General features: G+C 55.7%; 1 protein-coding gene across 1 annotated transcript; it reads left to right on the forward strand.

Annotated features, from left to right (window-relative positions):
• Positions 1–1,583: 1,583 nt before the first annotated feature.
• Qsm (Zona pelucida superfamily protein qsm) lies at positions 1,584–25,823 on the forward strand. Its single transcript, XM_078178156.1, has 8 exons — positions 1,584–2,075; positions 21,163–21,264; positions 21,404–21,513; positions 21,817–21,992; positions 24,336–24,566; positions 24,633–24,780; positions 24,848–24,992; positions 25,053–25,823. The coding sequence occupies exons 1-8, from the start codon at positions 1,991–1,993 to the stop codon at positions 25,295–25,297; spliced, it is 1,242 nt and encodes a 413-aa protein (XP_078034282.1). The 5' UTR covers positions 1,584–1,990; the 3' UTR covers positions 25,298–25,823.
• Positions 25,824–25,891: the final 68 nt, after the last annotated feature.

Here is a 25,891-nt window from a genome sequence, read left to right on the forward strand (position 1 = left end):
AAGGCTGCAGACATCCGTTTGTCTGGGCCTGGTCGGACCATAAGGCCCCAAGGCTGTTCAGCCATCGGTCGAATAAATTTATGCGAGGCCCCCACTTCTGACACGAACCTCGCCTCGCTCTGCCTCGCGTTGCCTCGCCGTGGTTTCGTTGACCCGGCTCCACCACGGATAATGCAACAATTAATTATCGATCGATCGCCAACAGCCGTAAATCATCCGTCTCCTCTGGCTCGCCGCGCCGCGCCGCGTCGGCCCGTACCCATTGATTTCCAATTATTTATTCCGGTTCGAGGCTCGTCCGCGGCGGCGACGCGCACCGGAAAGCTATAAATAGAAGCAAAAGAGTGACTCTCCGCCGCGCCGGTAGATCTCCAAGGGAAGATTTCACCTGGTAAACAGACAACGCGACGACCAGTTCTCCGGGTTTGCCGAACGCGTTTGCACAGTCCACTTTGGACTCTGACTCACGCCGACCTTTCCCTCCCCTCTCTCTTTCTCTCTGTACTCCTCGCGAATCCGGACGCCCACGTAATATCGTCTCCCTCTTCTTCGTACCGCCAGGATAAAAGATCCTGGGAATGATCGGCTCCGGTATCCGATTCCACGGCCGCCGTAAATTGGAGTGGAAATATTGGCCTGGCCATAGGGGGCCTAAACCGGCGGCTCGTTAATACCGGAGCATCCGAGGACCCCCTCTCGAACGGTCATCCCATCGATCTTCGCGCCGCGATCGATCCATTAAGCAATCAGGCCGAGACTGCTCGATCCTCCCACCGACCGTCGGAATTTCTAAACTCTCACGATCCGTTGAAAGCGAGCAAAGCGTGATCCGCGAGCGCACCTTTCGGATTGTTCAATCCGGACATTGTTACAATGTCCGAATCGCGTGTCTGGACTGCTCGGCAATTTTTACGGGTTCCACTTGACGCAACGCGGGACTGGTAAAACTAGAATAAACCAATTGTAATACTTTCTAACATCGCAGTCACGTAATTGCTGCTTGCACTTCCCTATGCTCGCCGCCCTCGATTCGTAGAAATTTTATTGTAGCAGGAGATTCCCCCGTAGTCAAAGGATTTCCTTATCCCCCCGGAGAGCCATTTACGCGCAACCGTGCGCGTTCCGTGCTGCGCCTCGGAATCGAATTAATTACTATGATTTTATATGGAACAGTTTACACATAGTTCGCGCCGCGTCCGTCATTAGTCATTGTTTCCGCGCATTGTTTCCGCGTGTAAGCGAGCCCTCCGTGCAGGCGTCTCGTGCGTCGCGAATAAATTGTTACCGCTTACGAACGCGAGAACGATCGGGGATCGTTTCGTTTCGCAGGGCCAGATTTACGAGCTGGCTAAACGTTCCTATGCGCCCTCGAAATTGCTGAAAAAAAAGGGACGCGAGAGAGGAACCGTCGAACAAGCGAGGGGGGACCCGAAGCGGGGCTGGCGCTGCGGTAGAACAGGAGGTTCGCAGAGGCGCTCACGTGCGCGCCGTTAAAAAGATATTGCCCCGTTCCGCGTCGACGTCCGGCCCCGTGGCTCCGTGGGTCCGGTGTGTGTCGGTGTATGGTTCGAACTCTCCCGCCAGCGGCCGGGGCCCGTCAGTGTCTCTCTGGTTCTCGCACGGGGAACATCATCGGCTCGGTACGCTCGCGCCACACCGCTCTCCGCTCCTTGTCCCCACCGTCGGATTCACGTCGGGTGTTTGGTGTCGCGCGCGCGGGACGCAACGCGTCGCATCGAACGACAGCGCAGGAGCCGTCGCGAGTTCCGTCCGGCTCGACCGCGATTACCGATACGAGGGCGACGGCGATCGTCGCGGGCTGGTCCTCGTAGGGCGCCGCCAGTTCGACCCGTCTAAATGAGACTGCTCTGCGGCTAGACCGAAAACTCCGCTCCTCCTCCCTCCTCCCTCCCCCCTTCTAATCCTTCTCCTCTTTTTTATTCTCGGTTCACCCCGCGCAGTCGTGTGACCGCGATCGAGTTCATCGGTCATGGAGCCTGGATCCTATCGGAGACCGCTGCCGCTGTTGCTGCTGCTCTGCTGGATATGTGTGCTCGGCGCTGCTCGCGCGAACGGTGAGTTGCTGCTCCTACGACCAGGTGTTTCCGGGTGTTGCCAGGTGTTTCCGCGCGATTCCTCGCGATCGCTGCGGAAACCGTCCTGCCCCGTGTTTCGTGTATTCCCCAAGCGTCACGTGCCCACGGATCGGCTCACTCCCAAGGCCGACAGAGACCCGCTCGCTCGTCCAGAACTCGCCGCGACGCTTCCCGATCTCACGGATCTCGCGTTCCACCCGTTTCCCGGAATCCCGGCCTGCCGTCCCGACCCGGGAAATCGTGCGAACCGCAGGGGAACGGCCGGCCGTCGTTCTCCGCCGCGACGACGCTTAGGGTAATTGCGGGCTCCTTTGTTGCCGGGTTGACGGAACTACGCGAGCACGAATAAACAACACGTCCGACGACACGCCGTCGTCGCAGGATCTTCGCACCGAATCCGATCGAACGGTATATCCGGATATCTCTGTGCTCCGGCGTGCACGGGAGCCACCCGATGGCGAGGCGAGTCGCGGAGGAGAATCGTTGCGCGGCGCTTTCGAAAACGGAAAAGGAGGGATTGCGTAAGGAGTCTAATAATACCGCGCGCGAAAGGCCTTGCGACCGGCGCAATTCGATCGCGAACAATAACGTCGTCGAGATGAATCACACGAGATCACCGTGGATCTCCCGTTGTTGTTCGGTGTTCGCGCCGCCATTGCGTCACCCTGCTCCGAACAAGGCGACGCTGGTTTTCGGAGAGCGACGAAAATGGTAGCGTGATCCTGCGCCAGCTTCAATTAGTCACGAGTCGGTCGCGTCGTTAACGGTGGGAGGAAAAGATCGAGACGAGACGACGGATCTCCGCGGGGATCGCTTTGATCCAGCCGAGGCTTCGTTTTTCTGGAATCGTGCGGAAGACATATTGTTCCTTATTGCTTCCTCGCCGCGACTCGCTTTTTCCAGTTAATTCCTCGGCGGGGCTTAATGGGCACGATCCAACGGCGGGGATCGAGCACGATCGATCCTCCTCGCTCGTTCCTCGGAACGCCGACGATGAGAACTCGCGGTGAAATTGATTATCCGGCCGAACGCGGGCCGTGTAATCGAGGGAGGGATTCACGGGGGGTGACGACGGCTGGACCCCCGCGATCCCATTGAAATTCGGTCGATAATAGATCTGTACGTTCGGTACAGTCGCGATCGTAGCCTTCGATTGCTCAGAAATTTCGGAAATTAACTTTAACAAGAGGTTAAGAAAGTACGGCTGGATTTTGCGCAAATATAGCTTCTCGTAACTGAATTACCATTTTCTCACTATATATATATTTTTGGTATAGCTGTACATAGTATTAGCTACATTTATTCTTTTCTTAGCGTATTGGACATATACACATTCACTTAAATCGTTTCCTTTAATAATCAACACATTCGCATCGGAGAACGAGAATTCTCGTTTTACGAGAAGCGTTACGTTGCTAAAATATCCCGATTCATAAAAAAATTTAAGGAAAACTAGACCGATTCAACTGTGTTTCGCGAATCTGCGCGCAGGACAGGGTAAAAGTCGACCGCGGCAATAAATTGCTCCCCGTCCGTGCTCCATGGAAATCGAGAGCACCGAGGCCACGCCCACCGCGGACCGACTCCGCCCACTCGGCGGACACAGTGCGAGATATACGATCGTCTGTCACCATCGATGAAAGATCGAGAGCCGTTTCCTTCTCGAACGACATCGGGTCTCGCATCCTCGGCCCTCGGGCAGTCTGCGGAGCACCGCGAACCCCCGTTGTCGTTTACTCCTTGTTGCTCCTGGAACGAGTCGCGGAGCGTCCCGCGGGGCAAGGAACCCTCGCGTCTCGGCGCAGGGGGGGAAGAGGACCCGGGAACGAGGCGGCCGGGTCCGAAAACGGTTTCCCCGCGGATCCTTGGCTGGTCGGAGCCGCCAGAGGCGGTGCTGGTTTTCGTGTCGGGATCCGCCGCGGCATTCCACCGCTCTCGGTTCGGATTCCTTGCACGTGGGCAGGGAGAGAATCGTGGAAAGAGAAGGTGAAATTCGAGCTAACTTGTTCACTCTCGTTGCCGCGCGTGTGTTTCGTATTCCCCGGGCACCGCTTACGGAACCTACGGGAAGGTAACTGTTAGGACGGTCTAAGTGCTGGAATTATAGAGCCGACTCCGGTACTTTTATTTTCCCTCCCCCCTCCCCTGGTGGGTGGGGAATACAGCGCGCTGCACCGGCGTCGTGCGCACCGCTCCGTACGCGTATTCGTGATCGAGCACATCCTCCGCCTGGTCGTGAGAGCCGGCTAAAAAGGGGGGTGGAGCTGCGGACAGTCGGCTGCTGGCTTCGATAAAGATGCCAGGCATCGCCGGACGATTTCAGCCGATCGGACGACGACGAGAACGACGACGACGACGAACAAAACTTGAAAGGCCGCCGGGGTGCGAGCAACAACGGTGTTACGGCCGTGGAGCATCGCGTCGATTCGCGATGGATTTCGCTCTCCGACTTGCCCTTCGTGTTCGACATCGCGGGCCGGGCCGCGCCGGGGGAAATGAAAAAGCCGGGGATCGAGCGCGACGCAAGAAACGCGTCCAATCACGGAATAAATCGAGCCGCCCGATTAAAATGAACCGGCCAGGCGGCGGAGATGGAAGCGGATCCTCTCCGCGGCGAGATGGAAGCGCCGATAATCCTCGCGGTTTCGACGGATCCGCGCCCTTCCGCTTCCTCCCCTATCGAATCGAGAACGCGCCGAAAGCGAGGAGGACGTCGACCCTTGCGAGAAAACTGGTCGATTAAAACGTGAAAAAAATTTCTCGACACTCTCGCTCTTGTTTCGCCGGGGCACTCAACCGCTCCACGGTTTGCTCCTCGCTTAGTCTCGGCTCCTCCCGCTGGGTCTCCAGCGATGCAATTAAGAGTTATACTTCCTGGGTCCGTTTCGAAACAATCTCCCGGCCGCGGCGAAAGAATGATAATACGGCGGCGCACAATTACAGGAGCAATTAACGAGAAATATCGGGAATGCGCAGCTGCTGCGCGTCCATCTGTTTCGTATCGTATCGTTCCGGCGGATCGGAATGGACAAGCGTTGCATCGGCCGCGTATCGCGTACGGTTACGCGTGCAATTATGACGCGCAACGGACGCGACGATACAAAAGAGAGGGAGCGAGAGAGAGAGAGAGACGCGGTGGAAACAGATGTATGGAAAATCGGGGAGTCGCGGCCTCGGCGTTGACGCCGGCGGCGAGCCGCGCCGGGAGAAATTCGAGGCAATTAAGAGGAAACGAGCCAGCGATAATGGATCCGACCGTAGTAACAATAAGACGAGGTGGAACAATAATATTCTCGCGCGGGAGAAGGGCCCCGCCGCGCCGGGAGGCGCTCGTATCTCGTGCGTTTCGCGATCCGCAGAAACACGTGGCCAGGAATGAGGAATAACGAGAGTAGCAAGGGTCGGTCAGTGACGTAGCCGCGGTGCCGGAGGCCCCGCAACCGGCGTGCACGCGCGTCTTCTCGCCGCTGCCGCGCGCAGATTACGACGAGCGAGCGAGCGAACCAACGAACGAACGAACGAACGACCAGTGGTAGCTCGCGTGACGCTCCGCGCCAACCCAGAGGCGTTATTAACTCGCTATCATTTCGGCGTCGCGAGTCTCGGTGTCGCCGCCCCGGAGATTTACGGTTCTACCCGGCGCGCCGTCGCGATCGTGTGTTCCCGCTCGGGGAAAAAAATCGGCGGCCGGGATTCGCGTGAGACCGTCCGACGACTCGAACAACGGTCTGTCCGATAATTCCGGACAATCGAAGGCGGAAGGAGCGATTCTCGATTTATTAAGTCCAGTGCGCCGCGGCTCTGGCTTTCCAGCTGGTTTTGCGCGAACGGCAGGAACGCCGATGCGTCACCGAGCCGCGCAGCTTTCTCGGCGCGGAGCGGCGCGGAGCGGCGCGGAGCGGCGCGGAGCGGAGGTCGCCGGGCATTTAATTGCAAGGCACCGCCTCGCCGACCACTCTCGTATGCAAACCAAGCGCTCGCGGAAAAGTGAATCGAGTGGGTGTCCGGCCAGTGTCGTAGCCGATCCGACGCCGGACCCCGAGATGAACGATCGACCCCGAAAGAAGTCGCCCGTTTCGGGCAAAGCTCCGACGGTTCTGCGGCGAGAGAAAAAGGACGATGACGACCGGGTGGACGGAGATATGGACCCGGAGGGGTCGGCGGGGACGCGCGTCGCGCTCGGCCCTGGGCAAGGAGGACGCGGGGGACGCGCGGAGAATGCGAGAGTGTCCGCAGGAATGGGAATCGGATGGTGGGAGTGAGAGTGGGAGTGAGGAATCGACTGGGAGAGGCCATAGGAAAACCGGTTGCCAATCTGCGCGGACGTTGGACATCGGCGAGAGGAGAGCAAGCAGGAGAAAACGCGAAAAAAAGAGCGCGAGCGCACTCCGGTTTTCAGCAAACCCAACCCAGACCTATCCGGCGGACCCCATTTTCATTGATTTTTGCTCGGGACCGCCGAGCAAAGCCGGCCAACGGGGAGAATGTAATTGCGTGCCCGCGAAGTCGGCCGAGAGCTCCGAGGATACACGGAGCGCAAAATAGAGATGCGCGCGGGGATCGTTAAATCCTTGAAAAATCTCCAACGATCCTTGTCCCGTCGTTCCGCGGTGAAATTGAGACGCCACCCTTGCCTGGGAGGTCCGAGGTTCCCCGGATCTCTTCCATCGCCTGCGATTACTATCATCCGCGCATCAAACTCGTCGATCCAACGATCGGAATTACCGCGACCATTTGTATGCAGAGAGAGAGCGAGAGAGAGAGAGAGAGACTCGGAGCGACGCGACGACGGCAACAGAGTCGAAGACTGTGGTGTTCGCGTTATCGAATCGAGCAAATTCGCGGAGAATTTCTCGATCCGCTCGGGAACCGGTCGATCGATCACGCACCGTCGAAGCCGCTCGCGAAAACGATATCAATCGGGTTTCTTAGACGTAGATCTCTCCGCGGCGCGATTAATAAATCTCGCGAGGCGTTCGAACGGATGATAAAGACAGGGATTACGGCGTCCCCCGCGGGCGTCTTACGTAACGGATCGACTTTTTTCCAGACCGATCGATCCAGATGCGCTCGTAGATCTGGTCTTTCCCCACTTTTTCCGGACGAGGTAACTGGGTCTCGTTCGATGATCCACGACGCGTTTTTCTAGCCCCGCGGCGCGGACCGGCGACAACGGCACGGGAGGAGGGAGAGAACGTTCGTCGGCGTTGATGGGGCAATATACCATAAGAGTCGCCGTGTCATCTGTAGAAAATTGTCGCCGGGAGGTCGCGATCCCTGACACAGAAGTTTCCGTGCGAGCGGCCAAGCATCGTCCCGCCGTGGACGCGGCCGTCCATTCTTCGTCGCCTGTTTAACGATCCGCGCCACGTTGCCTAAGTTATTCCCTCGTAAAGTCTATCCACCGTGGAAACGCTCCGCGATAAAAACAGGTCGTTAAAGCCCCGAAGACAGGGGGCAGCTTATTAAACGGCGAATCATGCGTGTCCCCCCCACCGTGGCGGATTGTTCTTTAAACGCGTTAATAGAACCGTCCCGTTCCCTCGCCTAGTTTGCGTTCCCCGTCGAACGAACAATGGCGGTTGGATGCTCTCAACCGATGCCGAATATTCCGTGCTCGCGCGTCATCGTTCCTTCTATAGCCTCCGGAGCAGCTGTTCCGCGCTGGCTGTCTCTCGCGAATACGCGCGTCATCTCGCGATGGCAAACATTGCGGTATAGATCGTTCACTCGCGGTGCGCAAAAAAGGATCGAAGGAGTCGTCGACGGAGGATCTCGCGCGGCGTCTCGATCGGCTTGCCAAAACATGTCCGAGCCGCCGATGAAAGGCGACTCGCTGACGCGGAGAATAATAACCTCGGGCGATATTAAGGTGCGCGAGGCATCGAGATGTCCTGCCGTGGGGAGCGTTATCCTTGCCGTCGACAGCCTCGCCGCCGCCGCCGCCGCGACCCCCTTCCCGATGCCCGCCGCTGGATTTCTGCGTCTCTGTAGTTCACAGGACTGTTCCCAAAGCCAAATATGGCGGATACCGGTCGGACCACTCGGCGTGTCACCGTCGCCGCGCCGCGCGCCGGTCGTCGGGCCCTCTGCGTGGGCACGCGTTCCAGTGCGCGCGCGGAGACGAGGAACAGACGCGGGAGCACCCACGGGCGAATTCCAGCCGCACGATGCCGTATAAGCTGTCCCCCGGCTCGAGGATGTATCCCGCGGTAAAAATCGCCCACCGGTACCGCGCCTCCGTTTTAGGCGGCGAGCTGTCTTCTTGCCTCGGTCCGTCGACGACCGTACGCGTCGATTGACACGTAAATAACGCGCCTCCTCCCCGGGTTCGAGGTAAACCGAACTGGTCTCTCGCCGTCTCCGCGATCCTCATTTTTCCCCTCGACAGCCGTCTATCCTTGATTTTTTCCCAGGAACACGGTTTCCCTCTTAGGGCATTCCTGGTCGTCGATAGACTTTTGTCAAGCCTGCCCGAAGGTGGGCGAGAGTAGCCGAGATTTCGAGTTAACTGAACTCGAGGAAACTGAAAGGCGTTGGAGCCGAGTTTGGTAGTCTAGCTTCGTGGACTCCCACGTGCCGGATTTAGGCACGTGGGACGAAATTTCCAGTTGATCTCACGTACACCAGCATACCGACTACGTCGATGGACCGATTCGACTCGACCAAAGCGCTTCGTTCGAGCCTCGATCCCGGGACACCATAGAACGTCTTAAGACGACATAGAACGCCCCTTGCTGTTACCGAGCAATTTTTACGATTCCTCGCCAGCTTTTTCAGAAGCCGCGTCGGCTCTCGCCGCTCGTTTTCACGATCGATCATGACCGGTCGATCACCGGTCCGGCGCGCGTGCTTCGTCATCGAGCGTCCCGGTCGCATGATCGTCGGCCGTTCCACCGTGCTCGGCCCCTGAAAAATCCCCAGTCATCCCTAATTCATTACGGAGACCGTTTCCATTGACGGCTGCCTTCGCCAACCGCAATTCCACAGTCCCGAGACACCGCTGGCTCCCGCTTCCGCTCGATTCTTCGTCTGCAATTCAAAATTCGTCTATCGGTCGCGATCTCCACCCTCCTCTTCCAGAGAAACATCGCCGGGTGTAACACACCAATGGAATGCGTACACGCGGCTCGTCCTTCGCCCGCTGAATCCCACGGGCCGTGGGTGAAAGAGCAGTATGCTGAAGGAGTACTACGTCCTATCAGAGGATGCGCCGATACAACTTTGTAACTGTCTTTTGTTTGCCGACATGCGATTTCCGTAAAACGGACCGCTGCTCCGCAGGTGACTACTATCTTATCTGTTTCCCGTTTCCATGTTATTTGATTTTCTGTTCGCACTGTTATGCCGCGAGGGGAAGGAAAGGGATCTCTCGGGTCTCTATAGTTTTCCCTGCTGGACGGTTAGAGTTTTTTATTGGAATAAGCCACAAACGGGGTTTTACGAAGAACTTTATTATAAAGATCACGCGGAATTGTCAAACTGAGCCTCGAGCATGGCGAAGCATGCACTTTTATACCCTAGCACAATAGGAGTCGCCGGACTTTGGTCACCTAGACCCGATGCAGTTTCTAGGTTAAAAAGGGGGTAAAGCATGACCCATGCTTTTGGGTGACGCAGTGTTTTGGCAAAAGTGACACACAGGTCAGCCTAATCGTAAATGTTTGGGGGTAAATGTTTAGGATACCGCATAACAGCGCGACGCATGCTTCGTCGAGGTCCAGGCCTCTTTTAGTTCAGCTTGGAGAGATCTGGCATTCGGAGTGGATGCGACGCGGCGAAAAACCGCGGCTCCGTTTCGCGCGGCCCGGGGAATGCGACGGTTGTCGCGACGCTTGTCGTACACGCCACGTAACAGCGTTTCCTGCACGTTCTCGAACGGTCGTCCCTGGCTCGTTTCCCGTTTCCGCGACAACGGGTGCCCGTTCCACGCAAACGAGCAGACCACAAAGCGTGCTCTCGATCGTGTGGTCGCCGTTACAATCGAGGAAACGTTAACGAATCGATCGGACGAGTTTCCGTCGCGAACCAGCCATCCGAGCTTCGCAGACGCGACTAACGAAGGTGACAGCTGTTAATTGCGCCCCGAGGCCGCGTCGCAACTTTGACGCCTCGAATAAAACCGAGAAGATCGACGAAGGTCTTACAGTGCTCTTTGAAGAAAAATAGCTCTAATTTATAATCATTCCTGATTGTCTTTTGAAAGATACTAAAGATCCATAAAAAAGATCTACGCGATTATAGAGGGTATTTGAGTTAGTAAAAATACGGTAGATTGGATTAAAAATGATCAGGATACGTTTTCCCATCATTTAACCCTTTGATACGCACCTCGGTTTAAGAAGGAAAACATTTCGGTTGCTTTAAAAATCGTCGTCCGCAACGGGCTAGCAATTTCCTATCTCGATCTCGCGGGGGAAGAACAAACAGGATCAACGAAGGGGAGTAGCTTGCCGTGGCAATAACTTGCCTGATAATCGCAATTTCGCCATAAATTGCGCGCGTCGGCCGCGCAACGCAACGAAAACTAGACCGTGAAGGGCCCCCGGCGGATAATTTACGAGGAAATTATTCGCGGGACGATAATCCGGCCGCGCGCGTCTCAAAGGGATGCCTCCCCGCACTGTCGTCGAGATATCGAATCGGGCTGGATCTATCTCCGGCCGACTTCCGGCAACGCTTTATTATCCCCCCGACTTCGCGCGGTGGCTCCGCGACCCGAGCACGGAATACATTTTCCAGAGGATACTCGCGCGCGGCTTATCTGATCACCGCATTTAATTGTTTCCTCGAGTCCCGTCCTCTCCACGGCGATTCTCGGACGCCTCCTCGGCCGAGGGAGGAGAGGAGGAGAGACGAGCTCCCGGATTTCGCCGAGGAGAGTTACGGCCCTCGCGCGACTCCGCGTCTCTTAATAAAACGCCGCTTTTACACCGATTGTCCTCCTCGTGGTTTTTATTAAACACAAAGGATGCCGCGTGGGAAAAAAAATAGTCGGGCCGAGGACGCGTCCGTCGAAGCTTCCGTCGCGGCGTTGCGGTCGCGATCCTCGATCGTCGATCGCCGTGGATCTTCGAGAGAGATCGTGCCAAAGCGTCGCGCGATGTTTCGCCGCTGAAACGCGTGACGCGCGCTCGCGCGCCGCGACGATTCGCGACCGTTTCGCTCGCGGTTCGATTACGATTGTTCGGCCATCGGCCCGAGAATCCGCGAACGACCGTTATAGTCGTTCCCGGCGGGAATCGTCGCCGGGCGCGATGCCGAAGAGACGCGAGACGATCGGTCGCCGCGACACGGTCGTTTCGTTAACCGCGCGTTTCATTGCCGTTAATTTACGGCCGGTGTCGTTGCGTTTTTTGCCGCGCGGTTCGTCGACGCCTATTCGATCGAGGAAACCCTCGTCGCGGTCTTTTCTGTCCGTCTTTCTTCGCAGTTTTAAGTCGATGGATCGTGAGAGTCGCGAGACCTTGTACATACATGTATATATTAAAGAACACATCTCGCGGCGCATAATTATCGCAAAGCAAGCAAGCTGCTCACAGATCCAACACGAAATCGAAGGTGCGATCTCCGAATTGGTCTGACCAGTTCCAAGGAATTCGTGTTCAATTTTCCGAGACCATTGCCGGCCGTCCAAAGCCGGCAATTACCGTTCGCGTATTATCTAAGCGAGAAGGCGGAGCAAGCGGCTAACAAAATCATCGGCGATCCAAATAAATTGCGGCTACACGGTCGGCGGACCGCGTTTGTTGTTTCCCGAGCGAGCGGAACGCCGCGCGGCTCCGGCCGGCGCGCAGAGATCGTTGAATCGGCTGAAGTTTCGATCGGCTTTGATATTCGCGCGGGGGCCCGCGTTTTCGCGAACAACGAAGCCACGGATTCGGGGCGCTCCCTCCCCCACTTCCGTCGGTCCCGTTACGCGCAATTAAAGAGAAGCCGCCGCCGCCGACGGGAGGACGCGCTTCTCGCATCGCCGCCGAATGCCGGGCAGGAACCGCGCCGTGGCGAAAAAATTTAACGCGACGCGTTGCTTACGTCCGCGGAATGCGGACCGAAGAAAAACTGCGGGCCGCGTAACGACGCGTGCGAACGTTTAATGCGCCGCGACGTTCAAAGTCGCCAGGTTGTTTGGATAACGCCACGATTTAATCGGATCCCGCGATTACCGAAAATGTTTCGCGGCGTAACGGTAGTCGCCGGGATGCCTCGCATAATTCGCGCACGGATCCCGATAAATTATTCATTCTGCATTCGACGCGGCGGCGATGCACCTTGCTCTTTGTGCCGGTTGCGTTTCGTGACTGGCCGCGACCCGCCGGACAACCGATTCGCCCGCCCTCCCGATCATCCTCCTCGCCTCACTGTTCCTCTATCTCGGGTCCTCCTCCTCCTCCTCCGCCGCATTCCATTGGCTGCGGATCTCGCGACGATGCATTTCTTCGACACCCTCGCTTCCTGATTCGGCTCGTCAATTTTTCTACTTAGATTATTTAGATTATTTCGGATTATTGTTCGCCAGGTATTCTATCCAAGCCCAGGGGAACATTTATTAATTAAATCAATTTAGTATCTACTTATCGCACAAAAATCCAGAGTTTAGTGATCGTAAAGAGAATCGATTTAATCTAGTGGCTATGATCTAATAGCTTCTATAGTGACGACTACATCCCGCCATTTTTCCTCCAATTTTTTCCTATTCGACGAGCGAGCAACATTGAATAAATTTTCCTACTTGGAACCAAGGTCGGCAAGAAACGGCGGCGCGCTCGTCCCCCCCGATTTTTCCGGGAATTTGCTGGAATATGCAGCAGAGCGAGCCCGAGCTCGCCGCGGCCACGTGAATGATTCCTGGGAGCCCGGAGAGCAGGCTTGTACCTCCTCCTCCTCCTCGGGAGCGAACGGATAAGATTATCGAATCAGGAAGATACGGCCCCGATACCGGGGCGTTGTACGCGTCCGCTGGAAGCTTTCAGCCGCGCTGTACTCGGCGGGTCCGTGCCTCTATCCGCGGAATCGCGGCCGCTAATGATCGGCCGATGATCAGTGATTTACCGCCGGCACTCGTTGTAATCGGACCGCGGCGCGGCGCGGATCGGCGCTCGGTCGTACGCTCGAAGCCGCGCCGCTGCCAAAGGAACCGGAATGAGAATCACCGTTACCGAGTCCCAGGCCGCTCCTCTTTTATCACTCTCTCGCGGCCGATCTGCCTTCTCGCGTCGATTACGAACTTTCGATCCTGTTACGCAGTCGTGTAGCCGGGCTGCCGCTGTTACATGTCGGCCGTGGCCGCTCGCAGCCATGCGAGACGATACCAGATCGCGGCCGGCAATGTTCCATTCAGAGCGGAGGATCCACCCCGGGGACGAGACCGCGAGATCCAGAGATCCTTCGATTGCCGGTGTGCGTTGTTGCCCACCTGGATCGAGACCGGCCGCGCACGGGCACCTGACGCTCGTTAGGGCTCCGCGGAGATTTCAGATCCGCGCGCAGATGTTAACGCGGCGCCGCCGCCGCCGTTTCCGTGGAATTCTGATCCGCGCGCGCGCGCGCGGCACCGGAATCGCAAGCGGAATCCGCCGCGATGTCGCTTCGCGAGGATCTCGACGAGCCTAAACGACGAGACCTCGCCGAGCGCCTCCGCGCGATTATTCCCAGGTGGAAATCCCGTCGGATTCCTCGCGCTCACCTGTTACATTGTTCAAGCGGGAATAACTCAAGCTCGCGCCGCGCGGATCGCGCAGCGACAGGGACGAGGAGTAATTGAATTATGTGGGGAGCGCGACGTTTGAATTAGCGGAGGCCGCCGCAGGCGAGTCCGCGCGAGCCGCGGATTTATTCGCGCGACTGCGAAAACGCAGCCGTTTAATTAGCGCGCGCGACCGACCCCGGCCTCCTCCGTCGCCTTAGTCTCGCGTTGTGTGGCCGTGGCCGAGTCGCCGGGAAACGACGACGATTAAAACCGCGGTTCTTAATTGCGAGCCGATGTTGCGTAACGTGTAACGATAAACAGCTTTCGCCTCTTTTCCATTACAAATTGCCGGGGCTCGCGTTGCGGGACACGACACTCTTGGAGCAACACTTGCAGTTAAAGGCTAAAGGGTAGGTTCGGCGAGCGAAGTTAACACGTCGAGGTTTCTTTGAAATCGAAGGCGCCGCGAGTTCTCTCTCTTTCTCTCTCTTACTCTCTCTATCCGTTTGAAATTGGCCGGAGATTTCGCGATCGGGCACTGGCGGCGCGATCACGAGCGCGTCTTCGATCCGGGCCCCGGATCAGCAGGGCGCCGGCACCCCCGCGGACTCGATCAGCCCGTTAGAGGCAACGGAAATCGCGATAATGATCGTTATTACGCTTTGCCCGTAAGTCGAGCGATTTGTCGTCGCCGCGGAACGGAGGCGCGCCGCGCCGCGCCGCTCAGAAACGGGGCCAGGCTCGTTCGTTTTTAATTACCGCCGAGAGAGAGAGAGAGAGAGAGAGAGAGAGAGATAAATAGAGAGAGAGATCGATTTCTCACGCGGGCCGTTGCTCATCGACGGCCGGGATGATAACGCCGCGAGAGAACCGGGAGGTGGCACGCCCACGTTCCGAGCTTCCTGCTCCAGGTTTTGCTCGATCCCGTGTTTATCGGCCCGGCTTAATTGCCGGCTCCAGAAGTTCGCGTTTCGCCTCTCGCCCCGATACGAGACCGCCACGGGATTAACTGTTCGACGCGACGAGCGACGCACGACGCGGCCGCGCTCGTTTTACAGTTAACGCCAGAACGGTCTGATCACGGATAGAATGCTAATCGAGCCGTCCACGCACCGGATTTCCACCCTTCCGCGTCCCACGCCGGGGCCTTACGGGGAAAACGGGGCCGGACGGGACCGTTCGACGAGCAGAAATTCGACTGCGGACGCAGACTGCTAGGCGCAGGGCCCTTGGTAACGAAACGCGATCGTGATTGTTGTTGGATGCTTCTACAGTCTCGTAATTTTGTAATATCGATTGTTAACCCCTTGCCGTACCAGTTTCTTTACAATTGCTATGACTAGGATTTTTTCGATCGCGCTAATTTCTTAAAAGGAAAAGGAATTTTATATTTATTGCATCCTTACATCTATACGAATGTTTAAATATTGCTGATGAGAGAATAAAATTTTAACTGCTTATTATTATAAATCTCCTTCGCGAGTCTGACTCGTTAAAGTACGGCAAGGGGTTAATACGTCGCTGTTGCAGTTAGACAGCTGATAAAAGAACGAATTTTAATTTCAGTCAAATATTTAACAAAATTACAGCTTACCATATAAAGCGGAAAACAGCGCAACAGCGCTTCTTGGCATTTTTATTCGGAGAATAAGACGAGCACGTCGCTTGGCATTTTTCGACAGGAAATCAGCAAAGACGCGTGACGTTCGAACGATTAAAGTGGCCTGTATAAAGTGTCAGATACGCTAAATCTCGGCGAGAGGATTAAGATTCTAAAGTGCAATGTTAATCTGACAAATCGAGGAGCAATGGACCTGGCAAGCGTTGCTTCCAAGTTCCTCAATGATCCAGTCGAACGTTGAAAAATTCTGGCAGTGTTTTATCAGGAATCCGTGGATCTGCCGACACCTACGCGCGACAGGACATTGCACCTTGTCTCCGGCTTGCGTTCAATCTATCGGCCGATCAATTAAGCCATGTAATTGGACGATCGATGTTCCGGAACGATCGAACGCGGGATACAGAAGAAGATGGATGGGGTCTTACTTTTCCGACTTCTGTACAAAACGACGGCTTAATTATTTCAGTTGCGAAACGTCAGAACGTATAGCGAGCAAGCAATCAATGCGTTCGATCGCGAGAACTCGGATCAAAATCCGCCACTCCCTCTTTTTCGCATTCCGTCCTCGCTAATCGACGGTGTTCGTCAACCTCTCGCAGCCGTAACTGTTCACGCGTTTCCCTTCCACATTTTCATACCTCTTTTCGCACGTTACATTGTCCCAGCCGGTTTAACCTATTCCACCGTCTCCGTTTCATTATCCACGCCTATCCTCCTCGCTTCTTCTCGCGGTCGATCACCTTTTACATGCCTCCGCCGAAAGAAACGCCTCCCGGCGCTTGTGCGCTCGCAACAGGCCCCATCGCCCGTCCGTCCGAACCGTATTGTAACTACGCTGTAAAAGTTTCTTGCAACCGAACGGTTTCTCCGCGAGGGAGACGTCCGCTGCGTCGGCGAACAGCTCGTCGATTCATCCGCGATGATCGAAGATCGCGTTCGATCGCGCGAAGTTTTATGTTTGGTCCGTGGCGCGAATTTGTTTCCCAAGCGTTAGGTTTGAAACTATGAAACGGGCGTCGCGGCTGTGCACAGAATAAGCAAAAACGCCCGTTTCATAGTTTCCAAGAAATCTGAAATTTGGTGAAATGTCGATATCAGGTTGGAAACTATGAAACGGGCGTCGCGGCTGTGCACAGAATAAGCAATAACGCCCGTTTCATAGTTTCCAAGCTAATATAGACTTTTCTCCAAATTTTAGATTTTTCACGAGAAAGTTGGAAACTATGAAACGGGCGTCGCGGCTGTGCACAGAATAAGCAATAACGCCCGTTTCATAGTTTCCAAGCTAATATAGACATTTCACCAAATCTTAGATTTTTCACAAGGTTGGAAACTATGAAACGGGCGCCGCAGCTGTGCACAGAATAAGCAATAACGCCCGTTTCATAGTTTCCAACTTAATATCGACATTTCTCCAAATTTTAGATTTTTCACGAGAAGGTTGGAAACTATGAAACGGGCGTCGCAGCTGTGAATAGACTAAACAAAAACGCCCGTTTCATAGTTTCCAAGCTAATACTTAATCCCGGCGATGATCGGCTCGCAAGCATCCTCGGATCCCGAACGGAGGCAGTTTCCTCGAACCGCGAAGCGCGTGATCGCATAATTACGCGGCCCCCACTCTCTCTCTCTCTCTCTCTTTCTCTCCCTCTTTCTCTCTCTGCGTTCTTAACACCCGGCCGGTAATGGCCTCAAATTATTGTGATCCCGGCGATCTTATGTTCCCGCAATTTCCATCTATTCTTCCTCGTTCCCTGCAACTTTACGAGACAGTCGGCGAAAAGAGCCAGCGTTCGCCGCGGTAGAGAGAGAGAGACGGCAGCCGGAAGCCGAGGGGCCGTGGATCGACAGTGAAACCGATCCGTTCTCTCATTCCGCGCGGTCGCGTGCGGCCAGAAACTGAAAAACCACGACGAAAGCCGAGTCGGGGTTATAGGTCGGGTTCGTGGGGTCGGCGAGAAGCGCGAGGAGCGTCGACGTCCGCGGCGAAACGGTCGCGGAAACCGGGGATCGTCGCGGCGCGAGTGCCGGTAGCCGGCGGACGTGGAATCCTCTACGATGCCAACCTTTAATTACTCCGGATAGAATGGATGCCGCAAACCGCGAGGAAAGTCGGCTCGATCGAAACGGAAAGCGCCGGGTAATTGCCGGCCGGGGACCAGCTGAGAGAAGGTCGCCGCTGGTCCAAATATCTTCATCCTTCGCGACCGATAGATTTCTCTGATGAGAGCGCAAGATAGTCGAAGAAAATTTAGCTTTTTAAAGTTACTTTTCCGCAACCCAATGAACACTGGATGTCTTAAAGACGTCATTTTATTAACCCTTGCACTGTGACTTGTGCTTAATATTTTCCTTGATAGGACCAGATAATTTTCATTTCTTTTATTGTCTTTATCTACTTTCGTTTCTAGACTTTGATAATAGAAGAATTTATTTTTATATAAACATAGAAGAAATTCTAGAAGATAAATCTAATCCTTTCAATGTCGAATCCTTTCAACCCTTCCGATCAACCCTCTCAACGCTTCAGAAATCTTCAAATCTCACACGCTACAAAACCCGTAGAAAAATCTCCCAGAAAACAATAAAACGAAGGGCAAGGACTCTTCTCCCGTTCCCATGATATAATCAAAGGACGGAGGACGGGGAATAATGAAAAGAGCGACCGCGGGGGAGCTCGCGGAAAAAAACTGCTCGGAGGAGGAAGTTTCACGGGTCCCCCGGAGCAGTCGAAACGCGTGGCCTGTCCGACGAAAGCCGGGATGGCTATCGCGGGCATAAATTGCGGAGACAATGGTCCCCGGCGGGAGAGAAAGAAAGAGAAGAAAAAAAAGAAGGGTAAAAAGGGTTGTCAGCGATTGGCGAGGGCCCGGGTCGGCCCGTGTACGGGCATGAAAAACCGAAACAGGAAGTCGTCCGCGGGGCCTGACAGCGGGGTAAATAAATGACGGTGCGCAAGCAAGAAGGGGGGGGGGGGGGGGGGAGGGAGGGACACACCGTCGCGTCGCGTCTCGTCGTCGTCGGCCACGGCGAAAGAAGGCGAGAAAAAGGAGCAGAAGAAGAGAGGAACAGAAGAGACAGAAGGGAGGAGGTGGACGACGACGACGCGAGGAGGTGCGGGATCTCTCGCGGCGGCTTCGTACGACGCCGCTGATCAAAACACAAAGAGCGGTAACGGGATGGGAGGAGCGGAGAGATAAGAATAGGGAAAGAGAGATAGAGAGAGAGAGACGGAGGGAGAGATAAAGAGAAATGGAGAAAGAGAGATATAGAGAGCAATAGAGAGAGATATATATATAAAGAGCAATAGAGAAAGAGAAATATAAAGAAGAATAGAGATAGAGGGATATAAAGAGTAAGAGAGAGAGAGAGGGAGAGAGGAGAGGATCTCGTGGACGAGCAGGGCCGCGGCCGGGATGGGATCTCTGTATCTGTAGCCGGAGGCCGGAGCAGAAGGGACTCGGAGGTAAAAACGTAGCGGATGTCGAAAATGAAAAAAGGAGCGAAAGAAAGGAATGGGAGGCTTGGAGGAGGATGAGGAGGAGGAGGAGGAGGAGGTGGTGGTGGCCGGGGAGAGGTTTGAGGTCACGGACCTTACGCGGAGAGATCCGAGAGCCGCACAGGTGGTGGTGCTACCTCGGAAAGCGTTTAAACTCGCTAATGGAAAAGACCGCGTCGGACCCCCGGGGCTATTTGAAAGCGACACGCAGCACGTTCGCGTAATTTACGCGTTGCCCCGCGCTGATGGACGCCGGCCAACGAAACGGGCTCGATCTTCGGAGGACGCGATCGCCTCGCGCAACGAGCTCTCTCCCTCTCTCTCTCTCTTTCTCTCACCTCGAGAAAATCGTATTAAATACCTTCCGCTTCACTTGAAATCCTATCCCAGATCTCCGGGCTGCTCGCCGTCGCGTGGTCGTGTCGTTGATCGACTCAGGAACTCGGCTTCTGCGAGAAATCATACAAGATCCTCTTAACCTCTTGCACTATAATAACGAGTCAGACTCCTGACAAACATTTCTTGCATAATTTAATGAATACGACTGTCAATCATTTCTATGAAATCGAAACAAAAATTGAATCTTCCGCCATGAAAATGAAAGTAAATGAAGGCAATCGCGAAACATTAACGCTTTTCTTCCACGAAGGAAATTATTAAATTTCCTATTGTCCTAAAGGATATCATAGTGCAAGGGTTTGAAAATTAGAATACTAAAACGAGAATTCTCGTTTCCCGATGCCGAATGCGTTAAAGTCGACAAAGAAAGAAAGAGTCCGCGTCTCTTGCAATCGACCGGCACAATTTTTATTCCGCGTACAGATCCGCGGTCTGGTAATTACACGAGAATCTCTGGAACCCGAACGGGGCTTGCCAAAGCTGGATGCGGAGCGTAGAAGAGACGGCGCGTCTCGGCGAGCGACGATCACGATCCAGCGATCGCGGGCACCGCGGTATCGATCGAATTAGCCGGCGGTGGATCTCGCGGCGCGGGGCCCAGCCCCTCGGAATTCAATTCTCCGGAGGATACGGGGATAGGAGGAGAGGCTGGGATCTTTCCGCGGGATCGCGATAATGCGAACCGGTGGTTTCGGTGTGCGCGGCGCGGCGCGGCGCGCAGGCCGGACATTACTCGGCGAACGGTGAAAGTATCTATCATCGAGCGCCGCGAATAAACAGGGGACCAACCCACTCGGATACACGTCGACTCTCTCTCTCTCTCTCTCTCTCTCTCTCTCTCTCTCTCTTTCTCTTTCGCGACGTCGGGCTGCTGGCTTTTCAAGGCCGGGACGTTTACGACTTTATGGGGCAATTACCGTGGTATACTGCGAGTTAGTTCGCGGCCAGGCCGCCGCCGGTTCTCTCTCTCTCTCTCTTCTCCTCCTCCTCTTCAGCTTCTTTTTCCCGTCGTCGGGCCGCGCGTCGTTGCCGGATTCCGCGTTGCGCCGAGTTTACGCTTACACGGAAATCGAGTTCGTTTAGCGAAAAACGGCGCGACCCCGTGTTCTTCGACGTCCGCCGCGGGACGTTTCCGATCCCCCAGAGATAATCGCGACGCGGCCCGGCACCCGGGCAAATCAGATCCTCGCAGATTATTGCGCGCATCAAGGACGTGCCCCTCTAATGGAAGTTCGTTGCTTCTCGCGTAAGGAAAACGAGAGCAATTAGCGCGGCGCAGAAACAGGATGCGGTCCGGCGCTAAGTATCTCGTCGGGGTTTGGTTGAACGATCGAACCACTTCGCCGATTACCATGGAACTCCCATGGATTCTCTGGTTTATCGGCTCTCTCGGTCAGGCGAAACGAGAATGGTTCGCGTCTCCCGAGAGAAAAAGACTCCCATAGCCAACTTTCTCTCCGTATCTCCTCTGCTGGCCGCGAGTGTCCTTGAAGGGAGGAAGCATCCCGGTGGCTACCGTTAGGGCGCGAAACACCGGAAACCGCGCGGCATCGGCCTGCGCTGACCTCTCGAAACCGCTCTCCGTGCCCGCTTCTTCCGCGTGCTTTTTTATCACTCCCAGCGCCGTCTAATCTGCGGGGTATCGCGGGATTTATCAAGCAAACAGGTTCGAATGATCTGTTTCGCTACTGGTATTACAATTTCCTGGTGTCGGGAGTGTGTCTGGTGTGTGTATCTTGTCGGGAGCGGCCGTGTTCGGCGGAGTTATGTCGGCCGCGGTCCTCCGCGCGCAGAACCGACCGAAACGAAGGATTTTTCATAGCGAACCGTTCCTCCGGTTTTTTTTCTCTGGTTCCAGTTCAGAGCAAAGTGAGATGCTCCGAGCAGTGGATGGAGGTCGACATCGTGAGGAGCAGTCCGAGGGCGAGCATATATCTGCAGCAGCTGAAGGACTTTCCAGGTAAAGATCGATCCGCGTGTTTCTGTACGGGCGTGTGGTATATCCATATATACGCCGCCAGCCCCGTTTGAAATATAAACGGGAAGCGGCCGGCCGGAGCGGTTTACACGAGCTGAAATCTACGTATCCTCTTTTGCAGACGAGGCCTGCAAGCCACGGCTGAGCAACGGCGTCGCCACCTTCCGGTTGTCGCTGAGCGAGGAGGACATACAGCGTTGCGGCATCACGAAAGTCGTTAACAAAGTCACGGTGGGGCGCGATTAACATCCGCGAACAATTAAAACGATCGAGCGATCCAGCCCACGCCGATGTATCGCGATTTATCCGCGGTGCGTACCGCTGTCTTCGAGTCGATCGCATAAATTGCGTTCGCGTCGATCCTGTTCAAAGAAATCAATTAGCATCGCGACGAGCCTAAGTCGAGCAGCTAAACGCTGGACGACCCGAACGCGAAGCATCGCGCGCGGCGTGGGCCCGAGATCGATCGATCGCCGCGAGCCGTCGACGCGCTGATCCCGCGTGCTTAATTTAACGGCCGGTAATGATACACAGGGTCAGAAGGTGTACTTCCATCGGATAATAGTGGAGGAACCGGCGGACACCAGCAAGCACACGTTCACCGTGAAGTGTGTCATCACCGAGGTCCTGGTGAAGCCTGGGATCTCGATCGCGTCGAATCACACGACGGTGCGGCGCAGCGTGTTCCCCGCCGGCTTTCAGGAACCCGAGTAAGTTCAGTTTCGCCGCGCGCGCGCTCTCTGCTCCGCTCGGCTCGCTCTCTCGGCTTGGTAACAGCGCGCCGGGCTCTCTCTCGCGAGCGAGATCGGCACGCGAGCAAACGGGGCGAGCGTGGCGCGTCGCGGCGCGGCGAGGATCCCGGCGACCAGCACCGAGAAACACCTGTTGCGCCGCGCGGCGCGGCGCGGCACGGCGATTGCACGCGAGTTGCGTTCGTTTTCGCGTCAAGGACGAGCTCGTTTAATAGATTCGGATAGACAAGAAACGGCTGGTGCGAGCGTGAACAGTTAAGATCTTCTCTATCGCGCGCGAATCCGAGGATTCCTTTCAGCCAACTGTGACTCGGGAACGAGCGAGTTGCCTTGAATTTTCTGGGTCGGCTAGATCGCGTTTTCCAGCGAACCTATATTCAGGGATCGGAGCACGATGTACAGGGTGTCCCGGGTCTTAATGTTCAACCAGGTTTACCACAAAATTGCTTCAAAAATCGTAAACGATCTCAAGTACCGATCGCATAAAATCGATGCAAATTGCAGAGCATTTATGGATGCAGATTATTTAATCGTTTGCCTCGCGAAACGACTGAAAGGTTCTCGAAGATAAGCCTTTAGCTAGACCAGAGGTAGACGGGATCCCGAGGGGCACAGCCTTGAAATCGAGAGCAACGCAGGTGCGCGGCGCAGGGGCGCTCGTCGCCCATGGCTGCGCTAGGCAGGCGGCTCCGGCTCGATCCGCGAAATAGTTTCATGGCGCGGCTTTTTTGCTCCGGCGATCGGCCGGCGCGGCGGCGATCACCTTGATTCATGATGCGGCGATCCATTTATTTGTCGAGCGTTATACGGCGGTGGAGCAGGTGCTGGAAAACCTGAAATGTAATTTTAGCCCGGATCGCGTCGCGTTACCGAGTCCTTCGGCCTTTTCTACCGCGGCCGTTCGATCCGAGGCTCGAGTCATCCAGGAGGTTCCCTCGACGAAGCCGCGCGCGCGCGCGCGCACACAGAGGTGACGTGTCTTTTTGCTCGTCCCTCCTCGGACGGATCGTAATTCCGAGTAATATTCGGTGGATGCCGAGCAGATGACGCGTGTACCAGCGTTGAATCGGTCCTCCGTCGCCGGCTGATCGATGGGCACTCGGCGGACACGCGCGTCCCACGCAGGATCATAATCCTAGCTGTACCCGGCCGTCGGGAAAAATCGGCTCCAACGACACGGCGATCCGGCGAAACCCTTGAACTCTTCGTCGCTAGGGAACGCTGCCAAATTGTGATTTACGAACGACACCGGACGGGTATTTGCATACCGGCCGGCCGCGGACAGCTGCCGGGGAAACTCGTAATGTAATTTTAACTCGGCAGAACGAGTGGACGGCTGTCAGCCGCGTGGATCTCTCTTCCTGCTTCCCGTCGACGAAACTCTGCCTCGTCCTGGCGACATTCTTCCAGCGCGAGGACACGCTCCGCGTGGCTCGCGAGTCCGCGAGCAAGAGAAACGGAGAGAGAGAGAGAGAGAGAGAGAGAATTTTTTCAACGTTCCTGTTCCGCGGTTAAGCTAATTTATTGGCACTAATCGATCGTAGCTCGGCGATCGCTGTTTCCACGTGGATTCCACCGGAGCGTCGGTGTCGCCTGTCTCGCTCCCTCTCTCTCCTCCCCGGCGCACCAGGAAGCCGTAAAATCTTTATTGTTGAATTATCACGCGGTATCTCCGGCGGAGGCCGATCACCGGGGTCGCGTGCCACGCACCGCGAGAAAATTCTCTCCCGATCTTGATAACTGTTTCTGCTTCCACGAACTCCGCGGAATCGCATGCTCGTCCCCCCCTTGTGATTAGGGATCGACGCGCGCAACGGGCCAGGGCGATAGATCCTCCGGAAAATTCTTCGCCGCGATCCGCTCGATCCGTGGCGTCGGCCAGGCGGAGACCGTTCGAGCAATCGTCGACGATGCTTTCGACCGGCTCGTTCTCCTATTTTTTTTCACCCGGCTGGCTGTCCACCGCGGGTCCCGGTGAGTACCGTACTCGCGAGCCGATGCCGTTCGATCGCGGCCGAAACGGCGGCGGATGATTCTGCAAAAGAAGAAACGCAATTTAGGTTGACGAGGACTCGATGACTCTGGGAAACCACCCTGACCCCGCGGTTCGTTTCCCGGTGGTTTTTGCGGCCGGTAAATAGGTTAATTTTCTCCTAACTGTTCCGACGGAAACATGTAGATCATGGTCCCGCGGTGCCGTTGCTTTTTGCCGACGCCAGCTGCCCGGTGGAATCCGCGGCCGCGGAACGCGCAATTGCGAGCGGAAATTGAATCTGTTGTCGTTTGTTTCTGGGAACGCAGCATGGTCGAGATCAGGGACGAGATCTCCGAGTCCGCTCCCATGCCGATCCTCGGGGTGGGAGTTCGGCAAGGCGGCACTCTGGTCACCGGCGAGCTGAACGTCAGTCCCGGCACGCCTCTGCAGATGGAGATCTATCTGGACAAGCACTCGGCGCCCGTTTACGGGCTCCTGGTCAGCTACATGCTGGTCACCGACACTAAATCGCAGGAGGAAACGATCATCATCAACGGGTAATTATCGGATCGCGTAAAAATTACCTTCGTACGGTCGCTTCACGAGATTTCTGTTGTCGCCAGCTGTTCCGTGGACCCGTACCTGTTCGAAAACTTCAACACGGTGGACGGTGACTTCCTGACAGCGAAATTCCGAGCCTTCAAGTTCCCGGAAAGCACTTACGTGCAGTTCCGCGGGACCGTGAACGTCTGCCTGGACAAGTGCCAAGGGGTAAGTCGGCGGGCAAATCCGCGGGTCGACGTCGTCGGGACTTAATTAACTGGTTCGACGACCGTAGATCGAGTGCATCAACGGCCAGGTGGGTTTCGGCCGGAAGAGAAGAGCCATAGAAGCCTCGAGCAACGACAACAACAAGATCTTCGAGGTGACCATGTCCACGTTCATCAAGGTGGACTTCGAGGAGGATGCCATTGTCGACAAAGGTAGGCACTTTAGCCAATTGTAACGTCTTGATTCGATGCTGACTACTGTCTTGTTCGCAGCTCTGTCGGAGCTGTACATCAGGAAGGGCAAGAACCGAACGAAAGCCCGCGCGGTGATCGCCGAGGAGGTCAGAGAGCAGGCCGCGCCGACCACGATCAGGACGGAGGAGCGCGCGTTCATAGCGCAAGAGGTGAACGAGCAGTTCGAGTATAAGGTCACCAAGACGGAGGCCAGCGGCTCGTCGTGTCGAACGATAGCCCTGGGTCTAGTCGTCGCCCTTCTGTCCCTCTGCAAGCTGTTGTAAAGCTCGGAAGGAACGACTTCAGGGACGACGAACGATCGCTGATTGTAAATAGAGAGCGAACCTTACCCGGTTCGGGCGAATCGTCGAGGAAACGGACCGGCGATCCAGCCGGACTTTTAGCATAATTCTTTTCCTTCATACGTAGAACGGTGTCTCGATTGGAGATCGACTCCTCGCGGGAGTCAACTGTACGACGAACGATCGCGATGCTTTGATTCTGGGTTCGAGAGGAACGTGCTCAAGGTATTTCTCCGCTCTGCGACCGTCGGATTTTCGTTCACCACGCCCTTCCCCCTTATCCCCCCCGATTCTCGTCTTCCTTCCCGTGGGACTATTCCTCTCAGGTGTACGCGACCGAACGACCCATTGACAATAGCGGCGGCCGCGAGCCGCGACGCCGGCAAGAAAATCGGCCTTTGCGAGCGGAGAATGCCGACGACCTAGTCGCGCGACCAGCTGTAACATCGCGGCGCGTCTTCGAGCTAACGTAGGCAATCACAGAGGTACTTAATCGTTGCTACAATATCCGAGCGTAACTATAACGGAACGCCGCTAGTGTAAAATAGCTATTAACGAAGAGGGGGCCGGACGAAC

The sequence above is a fragment of the Augochlora pura genome, chromosome 4 (assembly GCF_028453695.1).
Source record: "Augochlora pura isolate Apur16 chromosome 4, APUR_v2.2.1, whole genome shotgun sequence".
Classification (NCBI taxonomy): domain Eukaryota; kingdom Metazoa; phylum Arthropoda; class Insecta; order Hymenoptera; family Halictidae; genus Augochlora; species Augochlora pura.